This window comes from Mya arenaria, chromosome 6, assembly GCF_026914265.1.
Source record: "Mya arenaria isolate MELC-2E11 chromosome 6, ASM2691426v1".
NCBI lineage: Eukaryota > Metazoa > Mollusca > Bivalvia > Myida > Myidae > Mya > Mya arenaria.
Window position 1 is genome coordinate 24,972,930 of NC_069127.1, and position 23,792 is coordinate 24,996,721.

The window sequence follows — 23,792 nt, forward strand, 5'->3', positions numbered from 1 at the left end:
TATTTGTTGACATTAATATTGCTGCCGACAATTGAGTATGTACATTAGCCATAATAGATCATTCGTAGTTACGCTGAATCCATAGTATCCGGAATATTACCCGCGCATCAACGCAAATGCCATCTTAATAATTCTATTATCTATTAACAAGGATATTCAACGGGGTACTGTATCACAGTTATTCAAAATATAACATTGCGGACTGCGCTTCTATGAAATATAATGTGTGGCACTTATCCAAAATTGTAATTAAATCGGTAGGGCCATGTTTACGAATTTTTGAGTGAGTAATATGGGTTTTCTCACATGTTATCAGTTTACACATGCAGTTTTTTATTTACAAGTCATTTCTCGCAAATTTAACAAAACAATGATGACAACTGCTTTTGATAATTCTATGTGTAAGTCGGTTTTGCACATACGTATAGTATTTGCAATTCTCCTTCCAGTACAGCCAATAATACCGCTATTGTCTAAATATTTGAATTTTACGAGACATCCGTGCTTCCTGTTAACTATTGCATATTAAATAATAAGACAGTATTGTAACGTGATAAACCATAGTATGCCATTCTGTCCAGGGTTAACGGCACCAACGTTTGTTGTCAAAGACCTTAATACAAATGCTTGTCTGGACAATTTGTTTGAGATCCTCAAGGTTGGGTCCTATATTGGGAGCTTTTCCTTGTACAACGAGAGCTTTGATGGTTATGGAAACAGGTAATATGCTGCATAATGCAAGATTAAATTACTTGGCCTCAACACGCCCATACATTCTACATGTTTTCCTATCCATGTCAAGTCAAAGTACGTTCTGATCAAAATCAAGAGATAAACGTTACGGGAGTATCAACATTTTGTTTTCTTTTAACTGTCCATAATATACAAACTGATTTATCTGTTTCTTTTGTCTGCCTTACTGCGTTCATACATCATTAATGCAAGAATAAATGCTATCATTCCATAATGTATTTCATTTCAGGACCTCCTAAAGCAAGTGCTTAAACTTGTGCTTATATGCCTTTGTTATAAAATATTCAACACAAAATCCATATCCCCCATATCCTTCGAAATTTAGCTGCAATGATATGAAACGTTCGATATTTTTTATCGCATTTTTAAAATGCATCAAGAGGTACATCCTTTTTGTAAGGCTTTGATGATGAAAAAAATGCTCGGAGCTTTCGCTCAATATCTATTTGCCGTATTTTATTAATTGTATTTTGTTAAAAAATAAACGTGTTTCTTACTGAGATAATTTCGTTCTTGTTTCTGATGTGTTTCAATGTCAAATCATTTTTATTTTAAACTGATACGAACTTATACAACAGTGGGCATGGCTGAAAGTAGTTTTAACATCATCAAGATCCATAAACAATACAAAGCAGTCATTATATTGATGTTTATTTTAATACATATGACATTTGGCAGTGTTTCATGAAAGTAAGTATCTTACTTAATCTTGTACATAGAAAACAACAACATATAATATATTTCCTTAAAGGTCTTAAAACTCTTATGGCTGAGATAAGTACACAAATTATACCAGCAAAAATAAAGTTCTCATGACCTAGTATTCTATTTATCCTGTTACTTTGTTTAACTAAACACTATATAACCTTAAAATTATTAAGTATCTTTAAAAGTAAGGGGGGCAACTGGTTTTATCCCTGTTGACGTCATCACACTTGGTATACATGTTTAAATCGTCCCCAAAATAGTTCTCAAAAGTGTTTAACTTTTTTCAATACGTTTATATACATATAAGCCATTGCATTTTAATAGTCAATATCAATTCAAAACATAAAAAAGCTTTTAAACGTGCATAAGCATGGATCAGTCTTCAAACATTATCTGATGGTGTAACAATTATTCCGCAAGTCACAGAGTACAGTACACAGGTCATGATTCAAGATCAAGTGTTTACAAACAATTGCCACATGTTAAATGGATTTAATTCGTGTTGATAGTGTTGGATGTTCAGAACGGCACCGGCAAAGAGATCATTCATTTCTGTTGTAAGTGAGATTTTGTCATTCACCACAGAAATGGAATAAACTATCGACGAGTATCGTTGAACGCTGTTTCACAGTTTCCAGGATTTGCGGGTGGGGTAAGATTTTCACATCACATGTAGATTTTTCAGGTCGATTCTTTCGCCAGTGTCATTATTATGCATAATGATGGGACTTTATGGCGAGTGATTGTTAAGGTTGGCTGTTGTTGATCTATTGATAAGATACTGAAACAGTATTTGTGCTTTTCCTCTGACATTTCAGAATATAGAAACGAAGTTCGTTTTCGCGGTCACATAACCACCTGACTGTAGATAAACATCACGTGGTCTACTATCCTAATAAACTAAAATTTACACGGCACCTTGTTATTGGATCGATTTGTATGCAAGTGACAGGATACAATTATTTATGTGTCTTTTATTTGCACATATTAATCATATAATTAATATCTGCTGGTAATTCAATATGTTTGGATTAGATGTTACTTATTTAACAGCTTATTCACAGTTTTACATTGAGTGAACGAAGTCAGCGTGCATTGTTTACAGGTTCAACACTCTCTGAAAATTCACACCATGTTCCTTGATACACCCCTGGAGCAGTATATTTTAATACTTAAAAAAAGGTACAGGAACCAAAAAAACAAATTGTCCCCAAGATCATATATATTGTGGAGATCTTGTCGGGCCTGTGGAAATCACGCTTATCGGGAATCAGCGCTGTCTTAAATCCGATATATTGAATGTTCACTCACTCACCAACACCGCAATTCCTCCGTAAGGTAAAATATCGAACAGCCGGTATGTGTGTGATTTGTTTCTCAATGTATACGTTTTATTTCTGCTTCGTTCTGGCCTTTAAACCTTGTGTATATCTCAGTTTGTTGGTGTATGTTGTGTCATCCCATGTATTATTATATGAAGTTATAAAGTCAAATCCATAAACCACCCAGCAATGAAATATGACCTTTGTCAAACGTGATATTTAGCTCATGGATATTTTTCTCGTTGATAGAGCATATATGTCTAGACTGGCAATGGTAATGTTTTTAGATCACAAACATATGGTACAAAATGTGAAGGTTGTGATTCGTCACTTTAAATTATACTGGGAATGAATTTGTTATGCTATTGATCATTGAGGCAATTAAATTATTTGCTGAACACAATTTTAATTTATTGTAAAGCGGGTTACATAATGGTATTGTGTCCCATCCCTGTGAGTTTTGATGTGATATTTGAGTGTGATAACTGGCTAGAATTTTAATATAGTGAAACATAGCCAAGTTTGAAACACTGAAATTCACATTTATTAAACCTATAAATCTCTATTACCCCCGGAAGGTAAATAATAAAATGAAGCATATTCTTTTACACAAAAACATATTGCTGTTGAAGAAAGACGCATCCATCGGAAGCATTAAACCATACAAAACATTGCGCATTTAACATGTGTAAATTTCATACCTGAGCAGTGAAGTTAAACTATCGATTGTAAATTAATTGTAATAAAAAACGAGGTTTGCGCTTGAGCGATACAACCATTAACTATAAATAACTAAACTCATTTAGCTTTAAATAAAATGAAAATTTATTACATTTTTACAACCTTGATCATATCAGATTAATAACATTTTGAAGGAAATAAACCTGAGATACATCTGTATTCAAGAAGTTTGGATATGTGTCATGAGATTGATTTATTTTACACGTTCCGGTTACATTTTCAGTTGAGTACTTCTACTATTCATATTGGATATGTATACGCTGCTGCTTAATGCGAATGTTTAAAGTAGCTGAGCTATGTTTGTCTCCCAACAATCCTCAGAGATTACTGTAAGTATTCTTGAACATTTAATAAAATATGCGCCATTTACTTCATGCAGTCTCTGACCGTTCTTCATCATCGTCAGTTCACTATTTAGACATATATAAATTCTTTATTGCTTATTAGTTCCCGCTTCGAACAAAAGGGTCAATGAAAGATCGTAAATCCCCGTAAAAAACTGTATGGCCAAAGGATGAAAATAATTAGATTAAGTTCCAAGTGTAGTTGGAAACCCCCCCAGTTAATAACAACTTCAAACAAACTAACAAAGCAGATCGGACAAACTGAAAAAGCTTTTCTAACATATTTTATACAACTATACAGTTACTACATTGATACGCATACTTGATACAATTGTTAATATCAGTGGAACTATCGATTTTGTGCCCCGTTGTTGCTTTACTTTCTCTCAAGATTTGGAATGTCATGCCAGAGATGATTTATTTTTTTATTAAATATGTTTGTTGATTTTCAGTTCCATGTAAGTGAAAGATTTGTTAAACAACAAAATCCCTTTATTACATCTGTCAACTGAGGTGAATATATCAGTAAATTTTGGATTGTTTTCATCTTTTGTTGCAGGTTAAAACATACATGTTGATTATTTGTTCCTTGGCTTGTTGAACTATTTAGATCTGTTAAAAGCTAGCTTCAATATTAAAGTCACAATAGAGATGTATAATATGTACTATGTATATCATTCAACTTACAGCATAAACAACATATAGGGTAGGATATTCAACTTTGCACCGACAAACCTTGTCATTTTAGCAATTAATTACAAAACGGATCACTGATTATGCATTTTGAGCAGTTTCGTCTTCAATTCGCTTACTCCTACGTTTTGCATCAGATAATGTTTACATAGAGTAAATCTATTCGCATTGGTTGTAGATTATACTACCACACTCGCGATCCATTCGTTGTTTGGGATGAGCTCATTTTCCCTTAAACTGTTTATCAGTAAAAAGTGCAAATGTCAGAGATAATTTCATCAAACGTGCCCAGTCAGCTTTATAAGTGAGGTACCCTTTTGAGAACCCGGATCTTGACTAAGTGTTTAGATCGCTTTTATCTTAATCCAATTCGCGAATGGAGATAAGTGGTTATTCGTTATGAAAATGTACTATTCCAATAATAAATCTAATTCCTGTCACGGAAGTTATCGTAATGCATGATATGAAAGCCGCAAAACATTTTTGTAATTCTATTTCATAACAAGTAGGTCTTATTCACCCAATCTGAAGATTGAAAATTGAAGTAATGATATTCAATAATACAATGGACAACTCCAGTAGTCGAATGTTCAAATAAAGGACTGCCGCAGATCGCTATAGGAACAATATTTTGTATGTAGTTAAAAACGTCCGTGACAGGAATTAGATTTATTATTGGAATAGTACTCTGCATTGAAAAACAAAATCAATAATATCAAAAGCATTATTATAACTAAAAAGCACAATCAAAGTATAATACTGACAATTAGTTTGATTGCGATAAGTTGGGGTATTTTTAAATGCTTATGCATCTTATGCAGAAAAAGCTGCACAATGCCTATTAGTTTATCATCTAAAATGTTTCAACAACAAGTGAGGATTAATTAGTAAAATGGCATACATAAACTTGTGTTTAGTCTGCTGAACAAAAGTTGATATCTTTACAACTTTGGCCGTTAAATACAATCGTATATTCTTAAACTGTACATCACATTTTGTCACAACCTTGTAAACGTGAACAATCAACGTCCCTAGTTGACATTTGTTTTTAGTTTTGGATTTCATTTCAGCTTCGTAATGAAGTGTTCATCTAAAGAACAAACAATTAAAGACATCAACTTGTGTTTCAAATTGACGCATTCACGCTTCGAACAAATTATCATCCTCTGGACTTAAGTTTTCCAATTCTTGCACAACTTGACTGTTTTGTCTCGAAAGCGCCCGACCTCGTCTCAATGAACTTCTAAATGAGTTTCGCATTGAACGCCCCATATGCGACACTGAAGTTCTGACTGAGTCACCCATATGTACGACTGAGTATCTTACACTGGTAACCGACTCTCGAACTGATCTGTGTGGATGTTTGAGTTCTAAGTCTGGGTTACTGCTTTTCGTGTGAACTGTTAAACACTTCACCAAGGCAAGGGTAATTAGGACACCAGTAACAGTTGCTAAAATGAGTGCGCCAATTTCACTCTGAAATAAAAAAAAATGAACACATTGCACATGAAAAATGGTACGACAAACTGTTACTTTATTTCCTCAATATACCAACTTACCGGAATTTATGTTACTGTTTCTTTGTAAAGAATGTATATTATACAAATGACCTTTATTGAGTCGACTACAACACAAAAATATTATGCCCAATGTCATTTGTCATTTCATTCGACAGCAAACACATTTTAAGTGAACATTTTTGACGCATTTCAAAACAATTCATTTATCAATGGCCTACAATGGACGTAATGAAAGCGAAACTTTGTACAAACCGATAAAAAGTCAAGGAAAAGCGAGCCACATTCTTTCCCTTGCTCGAAACATCGTTCAAAATTGGTGAGAGGTGTGTCGGGGTCCACCCCTCTACAACGTTGGAACACGTCGCAGTATCCTGTCATACGGTCACATGGTGTACCTGCAAATACGTTTACAGTTAAATAAACAATGACCAATGGATCATGTTTAAATCGCAACACTTGATTTTATAAATGAATACACTAAGTTAAGCTTCGACAAACTGGTTTCGGTTAAATCAGATCATTCAAGACACTAAAGACTAGTTCATCACCTGCTGCTGCAATATACGACACACGTTTTGAACAAAATTCGTTTCGGTCATAAGGCTGAACATATTCTAAGTTAAAATGTGGTGCTTCGATTTTCGATGAAGCATCTAATTTCAACAGGTCAATCTTTATCTTCGAAGGTAAAACATAACAATCAATGAAAAGCGAATTACATTCTTACCAACTGGTAAACGAATGCTGGTCTCTTGCCATTTATCACGCTCAGCAATTGTTTTCAATATGTTGTTCAGCTCTGGGAACTGCGCAAGTGCGAGGTCGTTATGAGTGCTGATACATGGCGAGGTTTTTGTTTTTCCTTAAAAAAGGTTGGAAAATGTTAACTTAGTAGCCAACTTCATTAAACAACCATCGAAACTATATGTATGCGACTTCACTGTATTAAGTTAACAAAAATCACCACTTTCTTTTTAATCTTTTACGTTTTTAGAAGAATGTTCGCTTTGTTGCCTTTAACATAACAGCAAGCCACTGCAATTTTAAATTTGAATTGTGTTATCTTTGTTACAGTGATTTTTTGTGGTATTCTGTTAACTCGAACTGCAATTTAACCGAAAACATAACCTCAATGCGGATCTTGAATTGAATAACTAAACGACATCAATGTTTAAAAAGAAAGGTTTAGTTTAATGATGACGTCGTGGCGTTACAAAGAAAAATGTAATACAGTAATACATACGGCAACCGACAAAACATAATTCTTCTTTTTCCTTTAATGTCAACTTTGCGGCGACATTTGTGAGGTCACATTCATGCCATTCAATCAAATTACACACCGATCTATTACAATTCTGAAAAGCAACGTTCAAAGTTATTGATAATATAAACATCGAATAGTATGATCAAATTTTAAATAAGCTACATTAGATCGAATTTTTCATGCCTAAAAAGTAACAGATGCGGCGAAATCATATATATATCAAATGTTGGTATGCAAAGAAGGGGTACTACATCAACTGTATGTGGACAGTCGTAAGCTCGTACATCCGAAAAGACCTTCACTTTCAAAGCGAAAGCCTCAAACACCTATATCAAAAACTACTCAAAAACATACAAAGCCGGGGCATGTACATTCTTAAAGTTTAATTGTGAAACTACTTACCCCTATATGACACACGCCAACTCTATCATTGTCTGTTCTACACGTTGTATTGTCAGGACTTATCTGTTTTTCTGACGGCACAGGGCATGTCGCGCTGTCACCAGTAACAAGGTTAAGGAACATACTTGATCCTTACGGCGACTTCAACACTTGCTCTACATTTCAAGTAAACTTAAGACATATTTTCTAGTGGATTACTGTTTAAACTAAGACTTGATGCAGATAAAAATGATTTAATTATGATTTCGTTTTATTTATTGAAGCGGTTTAGTTGACCACTCAGTTGTCGAGTTGTATTTTGTTCTTCTAAATCTTCAACGCTGTTTTTCAAAATATACGGTTCACAAGTGTTATTAAATGTATGACAACATAACTACGAGACCTCAAATATTCGCATTTGACGTAATTCATCCGCCTGCAACATTTTGACCTTTTAGTGTGTTAGAACAATGAATTGGATTTTCTAGGTAAGCACTCATTGGAACAAGGTGTTGCTAAGGCGGTCACGATAATTGCGTGTTTTAACGAGTGTTTTAGGATGTTAGTACTGTCCAGTTTTGAGAACTCAACCAGTATACGTAATTTACGGAAAGGACTCATGACGTGAACACTGAACGCGCAAGATTTATGCGGATTTTTGCCGTGTAGAACATTTTACAAAATGCATTACTTAAGGTGAATGAATGATAAAATATATACACATTTTGGCGTGCGTCGACTTGGGCCTGTTGCGTTGCCAAGGTTAGTGTTTATTTTGGCTTTTGTCGGCTGATTATTATTTCGCTTCATATTTTATCTCTAAATAAAATGGTCTTGTGGATAATACAGTTTCAAATGTATTTGAATAAAATTAAAAATGTTATGAGCAATTTACATGAACTTCGCGTTCACCACTCGTACATATGAAAATTCTTATATACATTTACAAATCGATCATTAAACAATAGCAGTCAACCTATTATGTTCCTTAATGATATGAATAAAGTGGTTATTGTGAAAAAAACATGCAACCAGATAGAGGATATTTGCAGTACAGTGTATCAATACACGACGCAGCATTTTTGCAAACCATGTTTTCTGATTGATTGAAGTACCGGCAGGTATCACCACTACAGCACGGCCCTTGACTTGGACTGAAACAACAGTAGATTGAATAACTTATAGTATTTTGTTTGCAAAAATATTAATGTTTATCATATTCAATAGTTTGCAGATGCATGTACACTGTTTGGCCGTGTAGATAAAGGTCCATATTAATTTTTTTATAAACAGCTGAGCATATATAAATTGCTAATACAAATACGTGCTTTGCATTTATTGTTGTTTTTTATACGCATTATGAGGTATGAGATACATTAATTTGCTTATAAACTTAAGTAGAATCTAAATGATAAAAACCTGCATTGTGCTTCTTGTTTCAAAGAGCATTCGTGTTTTCTTCCTTTTGCATTACAACAGTTGTCAAGGTGACATCTAAAACCACAGTCACATTGTTCCCCTTCTTCAACAATGCCGTTACCGCAAATTGAAGTTTTTTGGTCTGGAGAATGGAAAATGTGCTGTGTCAATGACAGTTGACATTAAAAAAAACAAAAACGAAAACAACAAATAAGCATGTTTCATAGCGATGCTATGATTTTCTTTAGACGTAAAATACTACATTTTGTAATGTTCTTATATATTCACAGATATCAAAAAGATGCAAAAGAAAGAAAAATCACAACCAACAGGTAAAGGTCGACTAGAAAGTGATTTGCTCTGTTTAACGACATAGCCCCTGACGCAATTGATTTAACTTTCAAGATATGTTCGATAAAATAATTGATTTACCTATAAAACATGACGTTGACGATTCTCTGGTTAAAACAGTACCAATTTTATTAAGGCTACAATTGGAAAACTTAAAATTGTTTCCCAGGTCACCTGTCACCGCCACCTCGTGCATCAGGAAGTAGCCTGCATCTGGTTTACTAAGAACTGTATATTCACCGCACGCAGTTTCATCATTATCATGCTGGGAAAGAAAATAAAATCATTTCAATAGAGAAGTCAGATTAAATATTTTATTCACAAAAGAAACAATTAAAACAGTGATATGATTCATATAACTTCAGTAGGATGGAATATTTATCAATTTTTATTGATATCAATAGCATTTTTTTACTAAGTAAGAGTGGTCTAGTGGTTAAGGTGTCCGCCTCTCACTCAAGAGATGAGAGCTGACACCTTATCAACAAGGCCCTTTGTGCCCCAACAGGGGTACTTTCTTATGGCATTTTTTGTAAAAAGTGAGAGAAGACATAAGTATTAAACACACACTTTTACCTTTATTCGTTTCCCATGACATCGATACAGATTTTATTGAGTTGCGAAAATATTAAAATCATAAAACATGTTGCATTAACTATTCCAGTGCATATCGTTTGAACATGAAAACAATAGAGTAACCGTTACCGGTGCGCCAAATGCGTGGGCAACTTCGTGGGAAAACACCAGTTTTGTCCTCATGTTTGGCTGATAAGGGACCTTTTCGCTGACGTACAGGTTGACAAAAGCAACATTTTTTGTACTGCAAATACCAGTGTTTGGGCTTTCTGTAAATTTAATTTATTACTGATATGAGGCCTTATGTATGTTTAAATGCTCAATGTCATACGTAGATTCATTTGTTGTTGGTTTTTCTCTTCTTTTTGTTTTGGTTTGTTGGAATAAGAGTGATGTTTGTGCACGTAAACTGGTTTAAACCCCCATAAAAAATACATCCTTGACAAACATACCTAGTTTTTTTTTTGTATAGAATGTATGCAATGTGTTGTTTGTGAAGTTTTGTGTTGTTATTCCATGTTTCTTGTTTGCGATTTTTTGTTGTTGTGTTCTATGTCTTTTGCGTTTAACCCGTGCCATTAAACGGGGGTTATGTTTAAACTTTTTGCTACTGAGCTTGTTTCTGTAGTTTTCACATAAGTATTGTAAAAAATGGTGTGTGTAATTATTGACCAGGCTTTTGATAAGTAACTTGAAATCGAATGCTTGATACATGGTTTAAGTATGATTGAGAAATATGAAGCACAATATACGCATACGCATTACAAAATATGTTTTTTTATTTAGTAAATTCTTACAATTCCTATTAAAACAGGTGAAAACAAACCATCGTTAGGAGTGTATCCTAGCCCATATATGGGTACCGGCGTAAGCCCTTGAGTGATAGAACGAGCAGTGAACAGCACTGAAAGGCAGTGATACGTTTGGGTACTTGATGGCATCTCACCAACTGCTGGATAGTTATTATCACCGTCGGTATAACTGTAGTCAAGAATTTCATTGTCCGAGTAGTAATGATCAAGGAAATCGTCTGCAAATGACAAACATGACATTGTTGTTGTGTTCGCTATTAGCGTTTCCTCACTTTCATGGTGATTGTTATCAATTGTTTTGTGTTATATATATACGTGTTTATGATGACGGATAACAATGAATAATTCAATAATCTCATACACATTTAAACCACCTTGTTTAATGAGGAATCTATCGAGAAGTTCCCTTTGTGCTAATTTCTTTGAACACACATTTATTTCCTCTGCACAGTGTCGTTCATCCAAAATCTAAAATGAGAAATAGTATCCAATATTTATTTAAATGATGGAATTATGGATGCCTCGTTCCTCCATATAATTTTGGTATCATTTAAAAGGCCTTATGTTAAGAAAAATATATTTCTTGAAAAAAACAACAAGCATTTTAGACTAGTTGCTCGATGAAATAACAAGTTTACTTGTTAATCGGAATAATAAATTGGCCGCCGGTCAATAGTTAAATGCTTCACAAGCAATTAGAATACTAATAGTACATACCACAATTTCTCCTACTTCGAACTGGAAACCACTCAATGTGAACTCGTCAACTGTTCCTTTATTGACGATGAACTTTGTTTCTTCAAAAATGTCATTTAGAACTTCCATGTGATCTCTTATCATGTAATGAATTTTATTCACCGCTCGTATCTTATTCTAAAACAAATAAATGCGCATATTTATCATGTTGCAGATGAGCTAGATATCGCATGGGTATTTTCTGGGGCAATATGTTCTTTGAATAATGTTTATATCGACTCTGGAAGTTGGGTTTACTTCTCTATTCGTCGCGAGCGTTGCACTTTGTCACAATTTTTTCCCAATTTCTGGCAAGACGCTTGTCTGTTAAAGTGTGTCGATCAAAAGGCATAACTAGACATTACTATAGCCATTGGCATGTCTGGGGAAAAATCGTTTAAAATTAAAAAATATTTATGAGATTGGAATACAATGCATTTTTTTATGCACAAAGACGATTTCATTAAACGTGATTACTTCGTGATTTGTGATCCAAAAGATAAGTTGAGTGAGTCAACTCTGCATTAATAGATTATATACAAAGGAGTTCTTAAATTTTTGAGCTAGCATAGACCCTTTGACCGACATACAACAAAATTAAAATTATTAACAAACCTTCGTGCAGTTCATGTCAAATGTGTAGATATTCATAATTAATAATTACGGTACTATGGAATGTATGTTATATGAATACGTTGTCTTGTACCGGCCCCAATATCACAAAAATACTTAGGCAAATCTCAATCTCAAACTTAACTCATTTTACCACATGAAAACATAACATTATTAAAATCACGTATGGTTTTACTCTTCAATAGGGTATTGTCTCATGGAATGTGTTGATGAACACTTTTCTTCGTCAATATTCCAAAGAAAACTCAGTCTACATAAAACATCTACTTGACCTTTTGATAAATAAAATGATGAGTCGTACTCGATAACAATTTATGCTGTAAGATATTTGCTTTTTGGAATAATGATCAAAGTTTTATCAACATAATCTTTGAGAGAAAAAAAAGGAAAAACGTTAACTATTTTGAATAACTTTTGTTGTGGTTAAAAATGGTTGAAATTTAGATTGATTTGACTTGAGCTTTTTAGTGATATTAGGGCGAGATATGTGTATGGTGTTGAGTTTTAGTAATACTTTAATCTTTGTTCCATGAAATGAACCCACAGTTATATCCTAGCTGCAAGGTTTTTGTTCATTGTGTTGTTTCAGTTTTTCACATAAGTATTTCTATAGCTGTTGTAGGTTGGTTCTTTTCGGTGTGATCCCGCTATAAAATACCATTGAAAGGTTTATGTGTCAATGTTAAATCAATAAATGGTTTAAATAATACCTGTCCATTTCTGTTCATCACATGCCTCCAAACGAACGGGTCAGTGGTAAATTTGATTGTACAGACTCGCTTCTTAAAACTGTTTTCTCTATCTTCGTTCCTTGTTTCTTCTGAGATTGACCTTCTTCCTCGTGGCATGCTCATTTCATGTAAGAATATGTGCTTTCGACCTTCATGAGTTTGCTTCAAAAATGCAATTGAAACTTTCGTGAACATACGGGCAGTCTTAACTATTAGATAATAAGTGATTGTTGATAAAGATAAAAAATATTCTTGTGAAACTGCTGAGCAATTTGTTTATTTTTTATGTTTCGAAAGAAGAGTTTATTGCAAACGAAAGTTTAATAGCACATTGATTATAAAAATGAAACACTTTATAAAAAATAAAACACTTTATAAAATGATAATTTAATCAGCAATTAAATAGCACTGGAATAAAATATAAATACATAGTTTGAAGATTATTTTTGTACATACCTGTAATGATATATAGGACTGGTGATGGTTTCTGATGAACTGCTGTAATGAAGAATCTCTGAAAAAGAAAAGAAACGACCGTTTATAATAAAACTGATGAAGAGGAATAAGTTTGATGATCTTGTAGTTTCCAAGCCAGGATTCTTTATTAACTTTCTGAACTATTTCACTGTTTTGTTTTTCCTATCTTTCTTACTGGACACTCGTTACTTGCTAACCCATATTCTATTAAAAGTAGAATTAATACCAATGATAAAAAATAAGTATGTTTCTTCTATCAGCGAAACTACACTTGCAGGAAAAAATTACCATCATGGTGTTTACCTTTTAAAGTCATGTTCAGTGTATATTACAGACGAAAAGATGATTGGCCTTTTCAGAACCCAGATTGTAGGGAGGATGTAAAATGTTTCCTCCCGTTTTGATGAAATAATACCCTGCAAAATTCCATTCTCGACGGTGCATGTAACGAGACTGTCCTGCAGTCCTGAAAAAGATAATCGTCCTTAAAAGATAGCAGTTTGTTAGCCTTAAAAATAAGGTTCGTTCAAAGCGACCCGACCAGCTAACAATTTAATATGATCCAGTGAACAAAAACAGCAAAAACAATTATGTTTGCTGTTCTGTTGTTAAGTTCAACACATCAACAGTCATAACAAGAATAATGTTCGTGCGGCATTGCTGCCTTAAGTGGTTTCGCTGTTGAGGATGTCCTTAGTGTGATTGTATTTATATGCCAAGACCAATGACGCAATGACATTCTTGGTCTGCATTTTTCTACAGTCAAAATATACAATGTCCATACAAAAGAGTTCTTTTCGTATCAACTTTTTCTTGAAAAGAGCATTGAGTTTGATCAAAGACCTTGGAATTCTTCGATAGATTTCTATGTTGTCAAGAATTAATTATTAATACATTAGGCAACTGTCATTTTTGGAATTTATTTAAAAGCGATTTGCATGTACTTAGCATCAATTATAAGTATGTAAACAGATTCTCTTAAATTGCTGAAAAGGTAAAACAAAATTTTCAAAGCAAAACAAATGACCTTAAGCCTTTGTCTAAGTTATGAAAATATCAGAATACAGATCAAAACATTTTTGATATTATATTTTGGATGACCTAAATACTGCATTACATAATTATGTCTCTACTTGTTCAAACGAATAGTGTTAAACAAGTTATTATATAAACAAAATCTAGTTTCCTCAAAATACAACTGAGGAGATAAATATTTAAACAAAACGCCAATGCGGCTAAGCCGCATTACAGCCGGATTTTTTCTTTGGCGATGCAATTTTGCAAACCTAGGATTTCAGCTAGTGACCAAGTATTTTTAACCAAAAAGACCCATATTCATACTTCTCGGAGATATCGTTCATACAAATAACCTGATTAACAGAACCTATTCCATTTGTTTGAGGAAAAATGAACATTTTATAATTACATCAGCTTTTCCAATAAGATATGTCACAGAGACCTAGTTTTTGACCCTAGATGACACACTTTAGCATCTAAGATTTCATTTTTCATTTAATGACATCGGGAAAATAATTCCTAAGACTTGACCTAGTAACCTAGTTTGTTTTTATCTGAGGTAACCCATAATCACAAATGTTAAAGACAACATGTAGACAAATATTCTGACCAAGTTGACGAAAATAATGAATTTTTATGACCTCGGAATTCTTTCTCCTAAGATTTGACCTTGTGACCTAGATTTTGACAAGGGATGACTCATATTATAGAACTTAATAATTTAGTTAATTAGTTTAATTTATTTCCGTGAATTATTTCTTCTAAAGATTTGACCTAGTGACATAGTTTTTAAACCGAGATGACTCATATTCATATATATTCCAGATAACATGCCGACAAATAGTCTGATCAGGTTTGATAGCCATTGGATAAACACTATTGATTTTATCACATAAAATGAAAACTTTAACGCAGAATTGTTAACGCACGCCCGAATGGTTTTCGCCATTCTATAATCCGTAATTTTTCGTTGAACAATCCGGCTAAAAACACGAGCAGTAATAGTCTATTGGTTGAAAATGCATACATTTAACAAGTATACAAATGCATTTTCAGAATCCTGAGGCGAATATAGTTAGCAACAGACGAATATCTAATGGCTTGTTGCGAGATAAACTAGGCAGATTTAGATCTGTGATAACGTTCTGTAAAATGAGAACACATTTCAAAATTAAATGCTTTAATTTAAACTATTTATTCATATGTATGTCAAAAACTACAGAAACAACTCAGTACCCAAAAGTTAAAACATAAACCCCGTTTAATGGCACTGGGTAAACGCCAAAGACATAAAACACAACAGCACAAAACTCCACAAACAACACAGTGCATATATACTATATACAATCTAGGTATGTTTATCAAGGATTGTTAGGTACCGACTTGGAATGGTCAGTCAAATGTAAATTTACTGGGGGGTTAAAACCAGCTTGTATGCACAGCCTCACACTTATCCAAACAATCCTGAATAAATAAAAACGTTAATGGTTTATCACTAAAGGTATAATTTATTTATATAACACAGTATTCCTTACAGTTAACGACATCCTTACCGCCCAACTCGGACGTTAATTCTCATTATTTCTTTGCATGAGAGTATTATTACTTAAGGTATCCAAAGAACACATAGACTTGTTATTTCCTCACCCCATTGTTATTAACTTGAACAATTGCATTTCGATGATGGTTTCCACATACAATTTTGTTATCATTTGAAAGGGTAATGATTATTTATATCTGAAGTAAATGAACGAATATGAATTCGAGAAAAAAATATTGCAAATTGGGTTTAATGAGCTATATCTATTTGGAATCGAAAACGATATGACCTGTTTGCAAGTCTTTTAAGGCCAAGCCAATGTGTGTTATAAATATTTCGGTATAATGGTTAGATAATATTTCCTTACACATCACACCCTTTCAATTGCTACCAGAATAACATGGGGTCACCGGTAATCGAAACGTGTATAAGTGTACATTTTACCTTAAAGCCAAGGAGCAAAAGCATAAAGTGACAGAATGTAATCCATGTACTAATGATATAGTTATATATTTTCTTATCCAAATATTTGTGGAACAAGAAAACATTTTGGATAAGAAATCCAGTGAGTGCACTAAAATATATTGCTAAAAACATGGAAATGGCATATTCGGTTTAAAAGAAGGTTCATTGAAAGCCTTGTTATTGGCAGCCAACCAACCTTGCTAAGAGTTAACATGTTTTCAAGAATTGCTAACAGCCAATCAACGTGGCTAAAACTTAACATGTTTTCAAAAAATGCTAACAGCCAATCAACCTTGTGAATATTAATGTTGGTTACAGCCAATCAATCTTGCTAAGAGTTAACCTGTTTTCAAAAATAGCTAAAATAATATCTGATCCAGAATGACCAGGAAATATATAAAGTTAGAACTTACCAGTCACTTGTCCCACAAGAACTGATGTCTCGTATGAAGTGGATCTTGTGTGATTTTCATTGACGGTGTCTTCCATGTTGGATGGATGAGATTTAAGAAAATGCATTGTAAAGTCCCTGGAAAGAGATATAGTATTGTGATCTGTATTTAATAAGTATAGTCAATGCATTAAATGTTGTTGTTAAAATCGAACAGATTATGTTGTGTTTTTTTCCATTAAATTCTAATTGTGTTCAACATAATGTTTAAGTGCTTCAATAATTTGCAGTTGTCTTTTTGCTGAGGAAAAGTGTGTTAAAGTCACTTAATTAAACGGGAAGATTATTAAAAGAGTACTTTTCAAATTTTCAGTAATAAAGTACGCTAAAGGTGATAAAGCCACCTAAGTGACAATCCCACCAGTTTATATTTCTACTTTCACGAAATGAACTATATGTTTGTAATTTGAGATATGAAATAACCCATTATATTATTTATAAAATTGTTTCATTAAAGAACGGCTATCCTACCTGTTATGCGCATGAAATGAAATATTAAAGGATGTGTTGTGTGATTTATATCGGGTATAATTTAATTGCAATTCTTCTCGGCTGTAATAGATCGGCTTGAACCGCCATCGTTGTTCATCTTGGTATGAGAGACGAGCTGAAAAATATGAATTTGAAATACATAAACATAATTATTTTAAACCAGTCCAGGCATATTTGTAATCCTACAAACAAAATAGCGATAAAACCGTAGCAGTAAACCCTAACCACCATTGTTGTCGTCTTAGTACGAAAGACGAGCAGAACAAATAAGAATTTTAAATAAACCAACACAATTAAACTAGTAATGACATATCCGATACACAAACAACAAAACCCTGTTGTTTTGTATAAATAATGACGAAGGTATTTGTAACACAATTATCAAACCGTGAATATTTTGTTACCAACAACCTTCACAGAATGGTCTAAATTGAAAAAAGTAAAATGAGCCTCCTAACGTAAAATTTAAACATGAATGACAAGCAATCGAAAATGATTAATTAGGGGTATCAAATATTTTCATGTAGGTAGGAGGGCATCCGGGACATGTTTGTTCATTTGCATTTACATCCTTTAATTTGGCATGATAGCGAACGCATTGATTTGCAAATACAAATAATCATATGAAATTTATGACGAAGTTTTGATTATGCAGGGGCTGTTGAGGATAGTGGAATTTGGATGAGGGGGGGGGGGCGTACTTTCGTGGGCTCAGCTTGGACGTGCTTCCAATCCTCCAAGATAAGAAAAGTATATACATATATATTATTTAGGTCTGAAACGTTGTATGTTGTTTAACTTGGTTCTTTCTTCACTATCGAAATAAAACAGTTCCAACCACCTACATAGTATCCGTGTAGAATTATTACCATGCTGCATCACATACAGATGCGATCAACACTTTTACTATCATTGTACTTTCCAATTCAGCATATGAATTAAAACAAGTACTAGTTTCCAATTGTTCATCCAATTCCATTCTACTTTCAAACATGTTCCACAAAATGTTTTCATTGTGTTTGATTCATATGACTAGCTGAAAGATACATAAAGATAAAAACAGTTTTTATCATAACCAGTTAAGGCATATATGTTACATTAATAATGCATACCTTTAACATTTGAAAGCTGAGTAGAATTTGTAATGAAGGTTGTGGTTACGGAAATATCCAATTGTGAATATTCTCTTATATAAAATCTTCACGATATGATGTTAGGTGCCGCCCAAGTAAAATGCGCATATGCGCTTTAATATAAGAAATGAATAACGATAATTCGAAAATGATTATTGAGAGATATTAAATAGCATCAAGTAGGAGGACATTCGGGACATGTTTGTTAATTTGCATTTACATCCTTTAACTTGACAAGGAAGTATTGATTCGCATTGGAATACACTGATAATGAATATCAGTCATAGTGGTAATCCAGGGGCGGTTATGGCCTACATTGGGTTTATTTTCATGGGCTCAGCTTTGAAAGTGCTTAGCATCTTCCAGGTTAGGAGAATAAAATATTTCAATCCGAAAAGTTAAATTTTCGAGTACTCATTAAAAAACGCAAAATCCAAATAATAATAGCAAAATTAGGTATTATCTGCATCGTTAATGTTCACAAATGGTCTTAAATGTGAGTCGATAATGTATATTGATTAATTTAACGCATTTTTCATGAAACCTAATTTATGACGCTCCTTGTGACTTTTATTATATATACAAATATGTTCGAGTAATGCTCAGCAATTAATAAATTTACAACAAAATGAGACAATGTGTTGAAAGGACTGCTTTGCAGACTTGCCATATATTTCGGTCGAGTTTTCCGTTGCGCAAATATTCTTTCCAAGTAAAAATGAAATCAAAACAATATAGGCGGCCACAGATAGTGACAAAAACTAAAGGTACATGATTAATGGAAACTATTTTTAACAATAATATTTGCAACATTACATCAACAAGCAACAAATAAGATGCAAAATGATGACACATAACACGTACAAGAAGTTTTGGGTTATATTCCTGGCCCAAAGTATATTATTTGGAAGTTTTTATTGGACACTTAGTTTCTTTGGCCATTTGTATAACACTGTTTGGGTTTTTGGTTATCCAAAATATTATTTGATTGGTCAATATTTATCCAATTTTAACTACTAACCAATCAAATCGTTTTAATGAGTCAGCTGGCCAAAAGATAACATGTGGACAACTTAACAGAGTTTTATACAATTGGCTGCAGGAAACTATGTTGATGGAGCAATTGATATATACCATAAGAATATCCATTAAACATAACGAAGGGTAGATCGTTCCAATGCACAAATTACATCCATTTGAATAGTAAAACGGTTCATATTGTGCAAAAAGCGGCTATTTTCATGGCATGCTCATTTCATTCAATTAAATGTAGAGCTGAAAACACCTTTTGTTTAACAAGTAACATCTTAACCAAACGGTTTGAACTATTAGGCCTTAAAATATAACACGTAATAGCATATCAACGAAACCGAAACATTTCAACTAAAAGGAAACATTTCAGCGAGATAAGTTATCTTCACGGGGATTTGAAATCGTTTGCGTAAATTCTGTAAAACACGGAAACAAAATATTTAAACATCCATCTTATTATCATTATATTGTTACATACTGTGTGACACTGATATTAAATTAAACAAACATGAACATAAATCGTAGAAGATTTCATTTTAAAATATAAAAAACGAAAAAAAGAAAACGAATTTCTTCTAACACATATAGAATTAGCATTTTGTAATTGCAGGGATAACCGTGCCTTTATTGTCAGTATTATAACCATCAGATGATACATCAAGTATCTCACGTTCTGAATGTTCCATGCAGGGTCAAGTGAGTTTAAACAGTAACATAACACCAATCATCGAAAAGGGAAGGGTAAGGACAGAACTGAAGAAGGACAAATACATTTAGTTGTTTTGACTTAAGATTTTTTTCAGGATATTTATTTATACCCTCCTTCATCTCTAGAAATAAAACATGGAGAGAATGTCTTCATATATTTATACACATTGGTGATATCGACGTTTCGAACAAATTGATTTTGCAAATGATATGATTAAACTAAAGAGTATCAAAATAAAATGTATAAATAATTATTTATTTATTAGTTGAATTTAGACACATTGTACTCAAACATTAAAAAGACTAGACACCAGATGATAAAACTGCAAGCAAAAAAAAAAAAAAGAAAAAAAAAAACTAACATAAAATTGATATTGTTGTATACAACAAATTTCAACTGAATAACTGATGTACCACATCGCTAACGACACATGTATCTTTCGAAGTTTTCGCGTATTTTTCAAATTCGAAAACTAACTGGGTTGTTTATCACCTAAATTCCAGTTAAATGTAAACAAGCGTCGTATGTATCTGTATCAATCACGTGACTTCCACATGTTAAATATACACACTTTAAATTTGGAAAGCATTACGCGCTACTTTCAAACAGGTCATATCAGCGGAGACAGTGGAAAAAAACACTCTTATAATAATGTAAAGTAATGTATTTTCGGCATCTTACTAGATCGTTTTGACAATTATTTGCTTTCATTGAGGAAATACTTTTCTTGTCGATTTTGGAACCATCTGGTGTCTAGTCCCTTTAAATAATCTTGTGAAAATGTGTGTTTAAATTGTTTAAAGAGAGGCCAACAAAACTGATATAAGTAGTCATACTCAAACATGCATCAACAGCTAATGATCACTAACAATTTCACCAGATATATGCGTTATCATTTTCCGCATCAAAACGTTTAGCATTCGTGTATACAAATATATACGATGTTATACAAAGAAATATATAAAGCAAATTGTGAAAGTTTGAATTACATGACTATTCTTATAACCATTAATCACACCAATCTCCATTATATATCTTATATTAACTATCTTAACAGCATCTATAATATTTCTGTTAATAATTACACAATTTTCATAGATGAACATTTTCCCTATCATACGACTATACTTGTTTTTCTTTATATTAAGAAACAATTTACGATGTTTATATGCATGATCTGTGTTAACGAGACGCTTTGGTGCATAAGTCAAATACATTTTGTTCTGTTCTGTTCTGTTTAAATAGCACATTACTCTTTACATTGTCTTAAATATATATCAGACATAACAAGAATACCAAACACTATTTAAACTTTGCAGAAATTGCACACAGAATCCTAATTGGGTCATTGTAAACTGACAAGATGTTGACAATAAATGCAGACGCGATTGAAATGTAAAAAGGGGAACGACACTTGCAATTTGATACATGAAATTAGTTGATAAATATCGCTATTAAATAAACCAGGTAAAACAAGTTAACGTTAAAGTCCTTACCTGCTAAAATATCCGATATCAATACTATTTGGAAAGAAGTAACAATGCATTTAACTGCACGGACGAAAACCATAGTGTTTCTTTTGAAATAATCTTAATAAAATTTATATTTCAAACTATAGTCTTTAAAATATTTTCACTGTCTTCAACGCACTTCCGCCAAAATAGCACTGTTATATATCTTCTTCGCTTAACAGCCATTAATTATAGTTTGTTTACATATTTTGTCCTTTTAAAATGAAGAAAATAAGGATGGTTTGTCTTTAACCAACTATTAATTTTCTCACTTGCTGTTCCACATTGAATATTATTGTAATGAAACTGATCAACTCTGTTTGCACAGTGCTCCTATTTAACCAGGAACTAAATATACTGATTCTACCTCACTACGATATGGGATGTAAAACTGCCTACGTATAGTGTATTGAGCTGTTTAATAACTCATTTCGTTTCGATGAAATTTTGGTTTATGATAAGTTGCGATGGGTAAATCTAGAATTAAAATTTTAAAAATTAGGGAAGGCTATATCACGGCCTCTAAACGCCAGCTCCACCAGTGTACTATACATAACAGTTATGTCTGCATGCGTGAGAATGTTCTTATGGGGTGTGTAAGCACCGAAATGTACTTGCTATGCAATCAGATCTCAAAATATCCACAAGTCCGATTCGGGAGAAAAGCTCCTGGCACCACAGTTTACAAAATATTGAAACAAAATAGTAATCAGCCTACAGTAGAAGTGTTCTTACACGGTACCACATTCTCCGATTTTCGAAATATGTCCGTTAAATGAAATTATCAAATAAAATGTAAATCATACACGCGTTTGTTAATGTAAACATAGGGTACAGCTCCACCACGGAAGTGTTGACAGCTCTTTTTCCTTGCACCACCCTAAAGTGGTGGAGCTGGCGTTTAGAGGCCGTGTATATTACCTTATATTTTGTTTCAGGAATTCATCGTTAGAAACTAGATAGCAAGTACACTTCAATGTATTGCCCTAATATCCACGGTTTAAATAAAATCCAAGCAATTCATTGAGTCTATCTGCCCAACTATCTGCTGAAAACGTTAATTTTACAAATTTTCTTTAAAACTTCACCCTTAAAAAATCGGATTGAACAATACTATTAGCAATCAGTGATTTAAGACTACTATTGTACATTGATATAATACTATAATGACCATTAACAAATTTTGAGAAAGTTTTCCTTAATTTATGATATCTAAAACCCTGTTATAGAAGTTTTTCCGTCTTAAGTTTACTGCGAGAGCTGACATTCTTTTACATCTATACATATTCTAGCGAATCTTTTCAACTGTGATTATAAACACCATCTGATGGTGAACTAGGAACATCTCCATCTAAAGAAGGGTAATTAATTATCTTAAAATCAAAATCATCACGTTTATCATAAAGATTGATATTCAATATATCTTCCCTTACTTCGAGTTATATAACTTATTCCCCTCCTGGGCAGACACTTTTGTAGAACTGTTTTGTTTAACTTAAGACACTTTGGAAATACAAGTTTAGGTTATAATGAGTTATCATCGAGCCTTACAAAAAGGAGGAAAAAAATACAAATAAAATAAGATAAAACAAATAACATGTTTTAATGTATGTACAGTAGTAGTTTGTCGGTGAATGATAACGTCTGTGGTCATGTTGTTGGTTGTCGAATAAACACCAGAACGGTAAAAAAGAAATAATAAAACGTTACATTTTCATTTGATATTTACATTTCAGGGAAAGAAAAACAGAGGCAATGTCGAGCTTCAACCTAAACATTAATCAACAGTACATTGGAAACTTAACCTATCAGAGAAAAGGACGTTGCTTAAGACACAATGATAAAGTTGTTTTGAAATACTTAACTCTGTTCCTTCCGCATATTAATAAAACAATCTTCGTGTGTCGCAAAGAGTTTCAAAAAGTTGGTTAACGAGCACAATGAGTCTTTGTCGGAATGAATATGTTCACCCTTACCTCTTG

General features: G+C 33.0%; 1 protein-coding gene across 1 annotated transcript; it reads right to left on the reverse strand.

The window, feature by feature from the left end:
• Positions 1 to 2,801: 2,801 nt before the first annotated feature.
• On the reverse strand, positions 2,802 to 22,212 carry LOC128236565 (disintegrin and metalloproteinase domain-containing protein 10-like). Its single transcript, XM_052951497.1, has 18 exons — positions 21,796 to 22,212; positions 17,405 to 17,540; positions 16,896 to 17,011; positions 13,764 to 13,926; positions 13,440 to 13,497; positions 12,963 to 13,145; positions 11,602 to 11,757; positions 11,259 to 11,352; positions 10,899 to 11,102; positions 10,202 to 10,341; positions 9,578 to 9,761; positions 9,146 to 9,287; positions 8,773 to 8,880; positions 7,748 to 7,850; positions 7,325 to 7,436; positions 6,809 to 6,943; positions 6,334 to 6,476; positions 2,802 to 6,037 (listed from the first exon to the last, which is right to left on the reverse strand). The coding sequence occupies exons 1-18, from the start codon at positions 21,866 to 21,868 to the stop codon at positions 5,702 to 5,704; spliced, it is 2,586 nt and encodes an 861-aa protein (XP_052807457.1). The 5' UTR covers positions 21,869 to 22,212; the 3' UTR covers positions 2,802 to 5,701.
• Positions 22,213 to 23,792: the final 1,580 nt, after the last annotated feature.

Excerpts from the sequence above, each read along its gene's own strand:
- LOC128236565 (XM_052951497.1), bottom strand. The coding sequence starts at position 21,868 with ATGGTTTTCGTCCGTGCAGTTAAATGCATTGTTACTTCTTTCCAAATA. Across the intron at positions 11,103-11,258 it reads TAGATTCCTCATTAAACAAG|ACGATTTCCTTGATCATTAC; the intron begins GTGGTTTAAATG and ends TGTCATTTGCAG. Across the intron at positions 6,477-6,808 it reads CAGCATTCGTTTACCAGTTG|GTACACCATGTGACCGTATG; the intron begins GTAAGAATGTAA and ends ACGTATTTGCAG.